The sequence below is a fragment of the Pristis pectinata genome, chromosome 3 (assembly GCF_009764475.1).
Source record: "Pristis pectinata isolate sPriPec2 chromosome 3, sPriPec2.1.pri, whole genome shotgun sequence".
Classification (NCBI taxonomy): domain Eukaryota; kingdom Metazoa; phylum Chordata; class Chondrichthyes; order Rhinopristiformes; family Pristidae; genus Pristis; species Pristis pectinata.
This window is the reverse complement of record NC_067407.1, coordinates 65,961,793-65,974,183: the sequence shown is the minus strand read 5'-3', so window position 1 is coordinate 65,974,183 and position 12,391 is coordinate 65,961,793. Positions and strand designations below refer to the sequence as shown.

At 40.8% G+C, this 12,391-nt stretch overlaps 1 protein-coding gene across 1 annotated transcript in view; it reads right to left on the bottom strand.

The window, feature by feature from the left end:
- LOC127567921 (xenotropic and polytropic retrovirus receptor 1 homolog) overlaps window positions 1-12,391 on the bottom strand; it is a 311,271-nt gene that overhangs the window by 150,065 nt on the left and 148,815 nt on the right. Inside the window, 1 exon segment of the mRNA XM_052011129.1 lies at window positions 7,330-7,431. Coding sequence (XP_051867089.1) covers window positions 7,330-7,431 — 102 coding nt within the window.

Here is a 12,391-nt window from a genome sequence, read left to right as displayed (position 1 = left end):
TCCAAACACTTTCCCACTGTTACACTTGATAGGTCCTATTCTTTCACATCTTATCCTCTTACTCTTCACGTACTTGTAGAATGCCTTGGGGTTTTCCTTAATCCTGCCCGCCAAGGCCTTCTCATGGCCCCTTCTGGCTCTCCTAATTTCCTTCTTAAGCTCCTTCCTGTTAGCCTTATAATCTTCCAGATGTCTAATGTTACATAGCTCTCTGAACCTTTTGTAAGCTTTTCTTCTTGACTAGATTTATTACAGCCTTTGTACACCATGATTCCTGTACCCTATCATAACTTTGCTGTCTCATTGGAACGTCCCTATGCAGAACTCCACACAAATATCCCCTGAACATTTGCCACATTTCTTCCATACTTTTCCCTGAGAACTTCTGTTCCCAATTTAAGCTTCCAATTTCCTGCCTGAGAGCCTCCTTTACTCCAACTAAATGCCTTTCTAGTCTGTCTGTTCCTATCTCTCTCCAATGCTATTGTAAAGGAGATAGAATTATGATCACTATCTCCAAAATGCTTTCCCACTGAGAGATCTGACACCTGACCAGGTTCATTTCCCAATATCAAATCAAGTACAGTCTCTCCTCTTGTAGGCTTATTGTGTCAAGAATCCTTCCTGAACACACCTAACAAACTCCACCCCATCTGAACCTTTTGCTCTAGGGAGATGCCAATCGATATATGGAAAATTAGAATCTCCCATCATGACAACTCTGTTATTCTCACACCGTTCCAGGATCTGTTTCCCTACCTGCTCCTCGATATCCCTGTTACTATTGGGCGGCCTATAAAAAACACCCAGTAAAGTTATTGACTCCTTCCTGATCCTAACCTCCACCCACAGAGACTCCGTAGACAGTCCCTCTATGATGTCCACCTTTTCTACAGCCGTGACACTATCTCTGATCAACAGTGCCACTCCTCCACCTCTTTTGCCTCCCTCCCTGTCCTTTCTGAAACATCTAAAACCTGGCACTTGAAGTAACCATTCCTGTCCCTGAGCCATCCAAGTCTCTGTAATGGCCACCACATCATAGCTCCAAGTACTTGATCCACGCTCTAATCTCATCCGTTTTGTTCACAATACTCCTTGCATTAAAATAGACACACCTCAAACTGTCGGTCTGAGCCCGTCCCTTCTCTATCACCTGCCTATCCTCCCTCTTGCACTGTCTACAAGCCTTCTCTATTTGGGAGTCAACTGCCTCTTCCCCAGTCTCTTCAGTTCGGTTCTCACCCCCTCTATATTCTCTCTTCTGGCTAATGAAGGTGTAGCGGTTGCTACTGCGGAATAAAACAAGACTCTACTCGGAGGATTACCAAACAGAACTGGTTTATTTTCCTGCCTTGCGCGGGCCCTTTAAGGGAGAATGTTCCCGCCCAAAACAACCGGCAATGACGTAAGTCCTACGTCATCAGGACTTTCCCGCGCGCAGGTTCTCCCCGTCGCTCGGAAAGACGAGGCCCGCCGCCATCTTGGGCCTCGTCGCTCCGACGCCACGCGACCCGACTGCCGAGCCAGTTCGCCCGACTAGACGGTGAGTCGCCACAAAGGCAAGTATACCATATACCTTCTTAACTTAGTCCAGGGATCCATGGACACATACACCAAGGTCCCTCTGTTCTTCAGTACTTTCTAGGGTCCTACCATTCATTGTGTATATCTTAGCCTTATTAGTCCTGCCAAAATGTAACACCTCATATTTTTCAGGATTAAACTCCATATATCTGTTTTACCAACACATCAATAATATTCTGTAGCTGAAGATTCTCCTCATTATGAACAAGATCACCAAGCTTATTTAATCATACCTCTTGCATTTGCATCTAGATTGTTAATGTGCATAACAAACAGCATAGGTCTCAGCACCAATCCTCGTGGTACATCACTGGTCACAGATTTACAATTGCAAACAGAACCATTCACCATCAGCCTCTGCTTCCTATCAACAAACCAATTTTGGATCCAACCTGCCAAATTGCTCTGGATTCCATAGCCTCTTATCTTTTGGATCAGTCTCCCATGTGGTACCTTGTACCTTGTCAACTTCACTACCCTCATCTACACATTTAGTTATCTCTTTGACTCTGAAAAATTCAATGAAATTAGTCAGACAGGATCCTACACTATTTTTCCTAGCTTTCTCATCAAAACACTGCTTAAGCAACTTTAGAGTTATGCACACAGAAGCATCCAGAGCTCCTTTTCTATGTTCTATACTTTTCCCTACCTTCTTTAATACTTTTCCCTGACAGGAGTATGAAGGCTGAGCATTCACCTTGTCTACATGCATATACACTTGATTTATACAAATTAAACATCACTTGTCAATCATGTGACCCCAAAATCCCAATGCAATATGATCTGCATCATTTACAGATTATTTTGTCAAAACAGTTATTTCTTCTCTGTGATCTGAAGACAGTGCATGTTAGTATGCTATTTACCTCAGAAGGGCATCATTGTTGAGTCAAATGTCCTCACCCAGTGCCCAAATGTGTCTTTGCCTTTTCATGGGCATTTCCTCAGAATGGATGATGATTTATTTCTACTCCAGTTCTGAGAAGTGTTAGATGCTTGTGCATGAATTCTTTTAACATGCGTTTGCTGATGCATACCAGCTACCACATAGACTTGAAAGAGTGAGGTCAAGATGTCAAGAGGGTCCAAGAAAATTAGCGATCAGATGCTGCACAGACTTAGCACACACGTGGTCACATACAGACACACATGTGATTTAGGCCCACCTTCTTCCTCAGCCCCCTTCCTTTGCACCCCTACACTGATCTCACCCCATTTCAGTTCCCCTACACTGATCTCACCCCATTTCAGTTCCCTCAGTCTTCCTACTTCTGCCGCTATACACCTTAGCTCTCTTTCACACACCTATTTCTCTCTTAACCCTTTCTTGCTTCCTTTTGTCTTTGATACCCCTGCTCTCTCCCTCACAACACCATCCTGGCTTCCCTGCACTCTCTAGCTCCCAGCTGCTTGTTCTCTACCGGACTGAGGCCATCCACCGACTGCTGCTACTTGTCCTCTTCAAGGCAGCTACCTGATTGTTGATCACTCTCCCCCCTCATCTACATCACCCAGTGCCAGCAGCTACACAGTCTGAAGACTGCACTCTGACCCAGACCACTAATGTCAACGAGATAATCTCATAGAAATCCTCAACTGTCCACCCAGTCCTGCGTGATATCAGTAGATTGGGGTCTCTACATGCTCTGCCTATGGACTAATAGGGCTTAGTGTACAACTTCCTGGCTGATAGAAGCAAATTCATCTTGTAGCAGTGGAAACAACTCTCTAAGCTGCCACCATCGCTCAGCACATACAATGACACTAGTTCACGTTGGTTCTGTCTTAAACACAATAAGCCTCTTTCTCACAAGCTGCTTCTAAACTGACAGGATCTCTGTCTCTGTGTACACTGCCATACAGCTTTGTGTGATTAGCAATCTTGAATATGTAGCTTCCTAACCTACCAGCTATGTCATTTATAAATAGATATGGAATAATGGGACTCCAACACAGATCCCAGTGAGAGAGCATGCCAATTTATTTGCTCATTATCCCTACTTGTCTGCCACTCAGCCAATTTTCTAACCACCTCAACAACTTTCCTTCAACTCCAGCTAATCCCTTATGAGGGTCGTAATCAAGTGGATTCCGGAAGTTCGTATAAATAACATTTATAGGCATGCCCATTTATTTCAGTCATCCAAAAATTTGAAGACATTCACCAGGTTTGAACTACCCTTTACAAATGTTTGTTAGACCTCCATAATCAAATGAAGAATTTCAAGTTGTTCAGTCATTCTATTCTTAACAACAGACTCTAGCAATTTCCCAACAAAGCAGATGTTAACTGGTTTTCTTTATATCTTTTTTTAAACAGTAAAGTGAAATGCATGTTTTTTTTTCCCAATCTGACAAAACATTCCTGAATTTTGGACAATTTGAACCTTTAAAGGATGTATCTCAAAAGACTGCACGTACCCAAACCATTAAAAGCCTGAGGTAGAATTAGATGCTTAATTACTAATTCTCAAGTGAGTTTGGTACCTCGTTCAAAATTAGATTCCTTGAAATGTCCAGCCTGCTATCACCTGACAAACTCAGTATCCCAAATGGGACATCCCAAGCTCTGTATCCACTCCATCATACAGAGTGCCTATTTCCACTTATATAACATCATCTACCTTTGTCCCCATGTATGGAGCCCTCAAGCTGAAAAGTGCATAGGTATGGGAATCATGACTCTTTTCCCATTTGAGCCTAAATAGTTAGGCTGATTTTAACACACGGTTACTGCCCCCAGCTGAGATCAGTTTAATATATGCAAGTAGAATCTTGCATATCTATTGGGGCAGGCATGGTAGTGTGGTGGTTAGCATAATACTATTACAACGCCAGTGACTTGGATTCAATTCTGGCCGCTGTCTGTAAGGAGTTTGTACGTTCTCCCCGTGGGTTTCCTCCAGATGCTCCAGTTTCCTCCCACATTCCAAAGACATATGGGTTAGGAAGTTGTGGGCATGCTATGTTGGCATCAGAAGCACGGCGACACTTGCGGGCTGCCCCCAGAACAGTCTACGCAAAGATGCATTTCACTGTGTGTTTCAATGTACATAAAGAAATCTTATCTTATCAGTTTACCACCAGGTGGGGTCCTAGTTTTACTTGTGTCTTTCTCTTTGAAGTCCTTCTTGCACTGTACCAAGTTTTGACCAAAAAACAATCTACTTTTCAAAGGTTCTTACTATATATTAAATAAATATTCAAATAAATATATTCGATGAAGCTACTTTTTGATATATTTTTTGTTATATTTACCATGCCCATTGACACAGTGTTTAAACAGAACATTAAGAAAGCCTCCAAGAGAAATACAAGGGTTTATAGCCCAGGCTAATGATGTAGGAGTAAAACCTGTCACAGTGCAAGATTGAAGATAACAGTGTGATGTAGCCTATATTCAAAGCTATATTTGTGCTGACTAATCTGTTAGGTTGGACAATGACATAGAACCATAGAACAATACAGCACAATACAGGCCCTTCAGTCCACCATGTAGTGCCAACCTTTAAACCTTTAAGACTATCTAATCCCTTCCACCCACATATCCCCCCATTTTAAATTCCTCCATCTGCTTATCTAACAATCTCTTGAACCACGCCAGGCAGTGCATTCCATGCACCAACCACTCTCTGGGTAAAAAACCTCCCTCTGATATTTCCCTTGAACTTCCCACCCATTACCTTAAAGCCATGCCCTCTTGTATTGAGCATTGGTGCCCTAGGAAAGAGGTGCTGGCTGTCCACTCTATCTATTCCTCTTAATATTTTGTATACCTCTATCTTGTCTCCCCTCATCCTCCTTCTCATGATGTAATAAGTGTAGCTAATGGCAGGACTTGCATATTTAATGCTTTTTATGAACCTCAGGACATCATGGTTGTAATGCAGGAAACATTGTAGCCAATCTACACAATGCATGCTCCTATAGTAAAATAGATAACTGGATCAAGTGAACCATGACCATGATGCTTCCATCAACTAGGTATTAGGAGCAGCCACACAATATCCAAGAACAATATTATATTAACTCACAGGATAGTAGAAAAGAGGCCTGCAGAAAATTGTGGAATTATGGGAAGAACTTTTCTCAGTTAGGTAAAGACTCAGAATTGTTAAAGGCTGAAGGAAGCTCGAGGGAAGACTGACAGGCTCCCAGGGCATTGTGGATATGTTAAATAACTATTTAGCATCAAACTTCATTCTTGAAGACAATACTCAACTGTTCAAATTTAGTGACAATGTTAATAATAACTATTATCAACCAATGTTTTTTGATGGAATTAGAAACTTTAAAACCGATGGGGCAACTAGGCTAAATGCTATCCACATGCGTGTCCTCGGGAACCTCCTTGCTTGAATTATAATAGCTTATTGCTCAATGGAATAACTCATGATATTTCTTATGTAACAAAAACATAAATAGGTATAAATAGGTCCAATTGTTTCATATCATTAATACAGGAAAAAAAAAGTGCACCTTTCAATGAAAAAAGTATCCCAAAGCACTTTACCATCAATGAAGTCATGCTGAAGTGTAGTCAGGTATTTTGCAGAAAAGGTGACAACTAATCTGTGCACAGGAAACTCTGACAAACTGCAGTGAAATACTGACAGGATAATCTATTTTATTAGTATTCATAGAAGGTTAAATATAATTCTCCCGCTCTTCTTTAAAATAGTGCAGTGAGATCTTTTAGTCCATCAAAGATTCCTGATGTGGCCTCAGTTTGCCATCTCATTTGAAAGACAGCAGTAGACAGTGCTGGACACTCTCAGTACTGCACGGGTGTTGTTTTGAACCCGTATCAATTTGAAAGATGCTTGAGAAAATCAGTTGTGATGCAATATTTGATGATTTAGATAGAGGACATTGGGGACAATCAATATAGCTTCATGATTTTTGTCACTAAATATTGAAGTGGACTGAGAAATGACTGAGCAGTAATGATAGAGGGGCTGGACTTCTTTAGACACCTATTGTGCTCTGAAGTTACTCATAGTGGGAAAAATAATCTTTCCTATCTATATTAATGATCTAAATGTGAGTATTAAGGGCATGATATCTGAAATAAAAACAGAAAATGCTGGAAATACTCAGCAAGTCAGACAGCATATGTGGAAAGAGTTGAAAACCCTTTGTCACAACTGCAAAAGCAAGTTTGCTGATGACACTAAGATTTGGGTAAGAGACATCATGCCAGGTCCAAGTTTCATCTTTCAGAGAGCAGTGGGCTTATACAATAAGCTTCCAGATCATGCAGAATGGTATTTCATGGAAGAGATGGACCTGGTTTTGGCTGGAGCAGAGATCACTTTGTAAAGAAGTTGGGTTCTGCAAAGAACCTGAATCATCCTAGAGATTCGGAGAGGAATTTCCCAAGTATCCCTCCTAAATTTGGCCAAGAAATGTGACTTTTTTTCCCCTCTCCCAAAAGATCATATGGTTTTAGGTGAGGTGGGAAATAATACACAATGTACCACAATATTATGAAGCAGGCTGGATAGTCTTTACCTAACTATGCTACCTCATATTCCATGATTTTTCATAATAATTCTAACAGTAAACATGCATCAATAGGGCAGATATAAGGGAGACCTAAAATAGTAAGTTTTAGTGAGATAACTGGAATAAAATGCCATCGGTTAAGTCATTTGCAATTATTCCTAATTTTTGCAGATAACAAGAGGATAGAACCATGTTACCCCACGCCGATTTTTCTTCTGAATCAAACATTACCTGAATAGAATGTATTGATTTTGGCAAGTTCCTTTTCGCAACACTGGAAGAATTTCTCTTCAAACCTAGCGTAATATCTCTTAACAGTATCTTCATCTGTAACTGTGGAAGTAAATAGAAGAATATTACTAATGTTCCAAGTTTATTCAGACATTTCAAATTCAGGCTTATGTAAATAATTTTTTGGATTCAACATGCATCTGCAAGCAAAATGTGAGTCTTTTATGGAAGTTGGCTCACATTACACTTTCTCTACTTTTGCTAAGTTGTGACATGGAACTGTAATGGTATAATACTTTCTAACCTGAATCAGATATCATTATCTATTACAGTGTTTTCCTTTCTACCTTCCAATGGGAAACAGAATCAATGTTTGGAGATGGCACAGCTGAGAGATAATTAAACTGCTTTATTTCTCATCAAATAAGAAAAGAGTTATTTAGGCTAGCACCAAAAGTTATTTGCCTGAAGTTATCTGCCTGAAGCATTTACTGTGACTCTGAGGTCCACGTTCTAAATGAAGAAAATGATCACAATATTCTTGGATTTTTTGCAACTATGTTACACTAACTGGATTCTCCTACAAGTGGAAACATTTTCTCCATAAAGTACCACATCCAACCCATTCATTATTTCATAGACTTTTAGCAGTTCACCTCCAATTTTCTTCTAAAGTGAAAAGCTGCAAAATTTTCTACATTTTCTCCTTGTTTCATTGTCCTTTTAAGAGAAAAGAAACAAGAACTATCCACAATGCTCCAAATGCATTCTGACCAAGAACCAGCACATTGTTATCAGCTTCTAATGTTTTGCTTATTTCCATCTCAAGATTCCTTAACTCTTGTAATCCATTTTTACTTTCACTTGAGTTAGTGATACTGTTATTTTTCTAGCAACTAACATCAACTGATATTTATTGATGTTGTAATGCATATAATTCAATTACCCAATATCCAAATTTTCTATTGCCTACTTTCATACCCAAAATTCATAAAAGAGAAGGCAATTAATTGGACCAGTCAATGTGTAAAAATAACATTTATATTACATTTAAACAACATTTAGTTCCAGTAAATTTTAATACATGCAAATAAAGAGTGCATCAATGCAACTGCCACGGTAATGGAACGAAGCCAGTTGTGTATGCCAAGCCAGTTAACTATTGATTAGAATAGTGAGCTGAAAGATATTTGCAAAAGGAACATAAACCAGTTATCTAATCAGAATGAGCCAATGTGAACATGAAAACTATTTTTTACATCTCAATGCGAATTTCATTCATGAAGTCTGTGCTGACCTTCAGGATATACATATAGTCATGTCATTCATGACACTGTAAATTGTTCCCAGTGTGTTGGTGTGTGGTAAAATCTGGGGGGAATTGATGAGAATGTGGGGAGAATAAAAACTGGGAATAATGTGGGATTATTGTAAATTGATGTTTGATGGTTGGCATGGATCTAGTGCACTGAAGGACTTGTTTCTGTGGTGGTGAAGAAGACTTTTGGCACACTGGCCTTCAGGGGATTGAGTATAGAAGTTGAGATGTTATGTTGCAGTTATACAAGATGTTGGTGAAGCTACTTTTGGAATATTATGTTCAGTTTTGTTCACCTTGCTGAAGGAAAGATGCCATTTAGTTGGAAAGAGTGCAGAGGAGATTTACAAAGATGTTGCTGGGACTCAAGGGACTAAGTTATGGAGAGAGGCTGAGCAGGTTGGGACTTTATTCATTGGAGCATAGGAAAATGAAGGGTGATCTTATAGCGATGTATTAAATCATGAGGGGCATAGTCAGGGTGAATGTGTACAGTCTTTTTCCCAGGGTTGGAGAATCAAGAACTAGAGGTTCTTGAGGTTTAGGGTGAGAGGGGAGAGATTTAATAGGAACCTGAGGGGCAACTTTTTCATCCAAAGAGTGATCAGTATATTGAGTAAGCTGCCAGAGGAAGTGGTTGAGACAGGTACATTTGGCAACATTTAAAAGGCACTTGGACAGGTACATGGATAGGAAAGGTTTAGAGGGATATGGACCAAATGTGGGCAATAGGACTAGTTTAGATGGGAATCTTGGTCAGCATAGACCAGTTGGGCCAAAGGGCCTGTTTCCATGCTGTATGATTCTATGACTCTCTCCATGACAACTGTCCAGAAAATGGACAGGAATCGAGTCCAATGATTTAAAATTGAAGCTGTGTACACAAGTTAAAGGGGCAAAACAGTGCACGTGTGTGTGATGTTGACAAGGGTTTAAATTAGGTGGCAGGTATCAGAATCAAGAATCAACTATCACTGGCACGTCATGAAATTTGTTTTGCGGTAGTAGTACAGTGCAAGACAAAAATAACTATAAGTTACAAAAATAAATATAGTGCAAAAGAGTAATAAGTGCTCATGTGTTAATGGACCGTTCAGAAATCTGATGGCGGAGGGGAAGAAACTGTTCCTGAAACACTGAGTGTGGGTTTTCAGGCTCTTGTACTTCCTCCCCTCTGGTAGTAACGTGAAGAGGGCATGTCCCGGATGGTGAGGGTCCTTAATGACGGATGTCGCCTTCTTAAGGCACCGCCTCTTGAAGATGTCCTTGATGGCGGGGAGGGTTGTACCCGTGATGGAGCTGGCTGAGTCTATGGCACCCATATCAACAGCAACCTCTCCTGGCCCCTCCATATTGATGCGGTGGTCAAGAAAGTGCATCAGGGTGTGTACTGTCGTAGGTGTCTGTGAAGGTTCAGCTCGTCCACAAGGATTCTCGCAAACTTCTACAAATGTGGTGTAGAAAGTATCCTGATGGGTTGCATCTCAACCTGGTATGGCAACTGCTCTGCTCTGGATTGACAGAACAGTCAGAGAGTGGTAAACACTGCCACACCCGTCACAGGCTTTTCACCTTGCATCCAGTCCATCTTTATGGTGTGTTGCTTCAGGAAGGCTAATCATATTGTCAAGGCTGCCTCCCACCCTGCCATTCCCTTTTCTCTCTTCTACCTTCTGGGAGAAGATACAGGAGCTTGAAAACCCAGACAACCAGGCTCAATGACAGCTTCTTCCCCACTGCTATCAGACTTCTGAACCAATCACCTCTTTCTCATCCCCTTCCTGGTGGTGGTGCTATGTTCTTGAACTCTTAATTCTACTTCTCTTGGTTATTCCATTATTGTCACTTTAGCATTTCTTTTTGCACTACTTCAGATTGCACTACAATTTTTGCACCATTCTGTTGTTTTGCAATCATCACTGTATTTATTGTCATTTTTATTATTACCATGTACAGTGGCACGCAAAAGTTTGGGCACCCCTGGTCAAAACTTCTGTTACTGTGAATAGTTAAGTGAGTAGAAGATGAACTGATCTCCAAAAGTCATAAAGTTAAAGATGAAACATTCTTTTCAACATTTTAAGCAAGATTAGTGTATTATTTTTGTTTTGTACAATTTTAGAGTGAAAAAAGGAAAGGAGCACCATGCAAAAGTTTGGGCACCCCAAGAGATTTGAGCTCTCAGATAACTTTTACCAAGGTCTCAGACCTTCATTAGCTTGTTTGGGTTATGGCTTGTTCACAGTCATTGTTAGGAAAGGCCAGGTGATGCAAATTTCAAAGCTTTATAAATACCCTGACTCCTCAAACCTTGTCCCAACAATCAGCAGCCATGGGCTCCTCGAAGCAGCTGCCCAGCACTCTGAAAATTAAAATAAATGATGCCCACAAAGCAGGAGAAGGCTATAAGAAGATAGCAAAGCATTTTCAGGTAGCCGTTTCCTCAGTTCGTAATGTAATTAAGAAGTGGCAATTAACAGGAACGGTGGAGGTCAAGTTGAGGTCTGGAAGACCAAGAAAACTTCCTGGGAGAACTGCTCAGAGGATTGCTAGAAAGGCAAATCAAAACCCCCGTTTGACTGCAAAAGACCTTCAGGAAGATTTAGCAGACTCTGGAGTGGTGGTGCATTGTTCTACTGTGCAGCGACACCTGCACAAATATGACCTTCATGGAAGAGTCATCAGAAGAAAACCTTTCCTGCATCCTCACCACAAAATTCAGTGTCAGAAGTTTGCAAAGGAACATCTAAGCAAGCCTGATGCACTTTGGAAACAAGTCCTGTGGACTGATGAAATTAAAATAGAACTTTTTTGGCCGCAATGAGCAAAGGTATATTTGGAGAAAGAAAGGTGCTGAATTTCATGAAAAGAACACCCCTCCAACTGTTAAGCACGGGGGTGAATCGATCATGCTTTGGGCTTGTGTTGCAGCCAGTGGCACGGGGAACATTTCACTGGTAGAGGGCAGAATGAATTCAATTAAATACCAGCAAATTCTGGAAGCAAACATCACACCTTCTGTAAAAAAGCTGAAGATGAAAAGAGGATGGCTTCTACAACAGGATAACGATCCTAAACACACCTCAAAATCCACAATGGACTACCTCAAGAGGCACAAGCTGAAGGTTTTGCCATGGCCCTCACCTAAACATCATCAAAAATCTGTGGATAGACCTCAAGAGAGCAGTGCATGCAAGACAGCCCAAGAACCTCACAGAACTAGAAGCCTTTTGCAAGGAAGAATGGGCGAAAATCCCCCAAACAGGAATTGAAAGACTCTTAGCTGGCTACAGAAAGCGTTTACAAGCTGTGATACTTGCCAAAGGGGGTGTTACTATGTACAGACCATGCAGGGTGCCCAAACTTTTGCTTCGGGCCCTTTTCCTTTTTTGTCATTTTGAAACTGTAAAAGATGGAAATAAAGAAGTAACCTTGCTTAAAATATTAAAGAAATGTGTCATCTTTAACTTTATGCCTTTTGGAAATCAGGTCATCTTTTACTCGCTTAGCTATTCACAGTAACAGAAATTTTGACCAGGGGTGCCCAAACTTTTGCATGTCACTGTATAGTGTTTACTCTGTGAGTTTCATGTGAGCAAGGAACTTCATTGCACCCCAGTGCATATGACAACAAAATAATCTGAACCTCCAAATCTGCAACCTCTATTGCAAAGGCTAGGGCAATAGGCATGTAGAAGATATCCCACTTGCAGGCTCCCCTGTTGGTGGGTTTAATTCATTAAA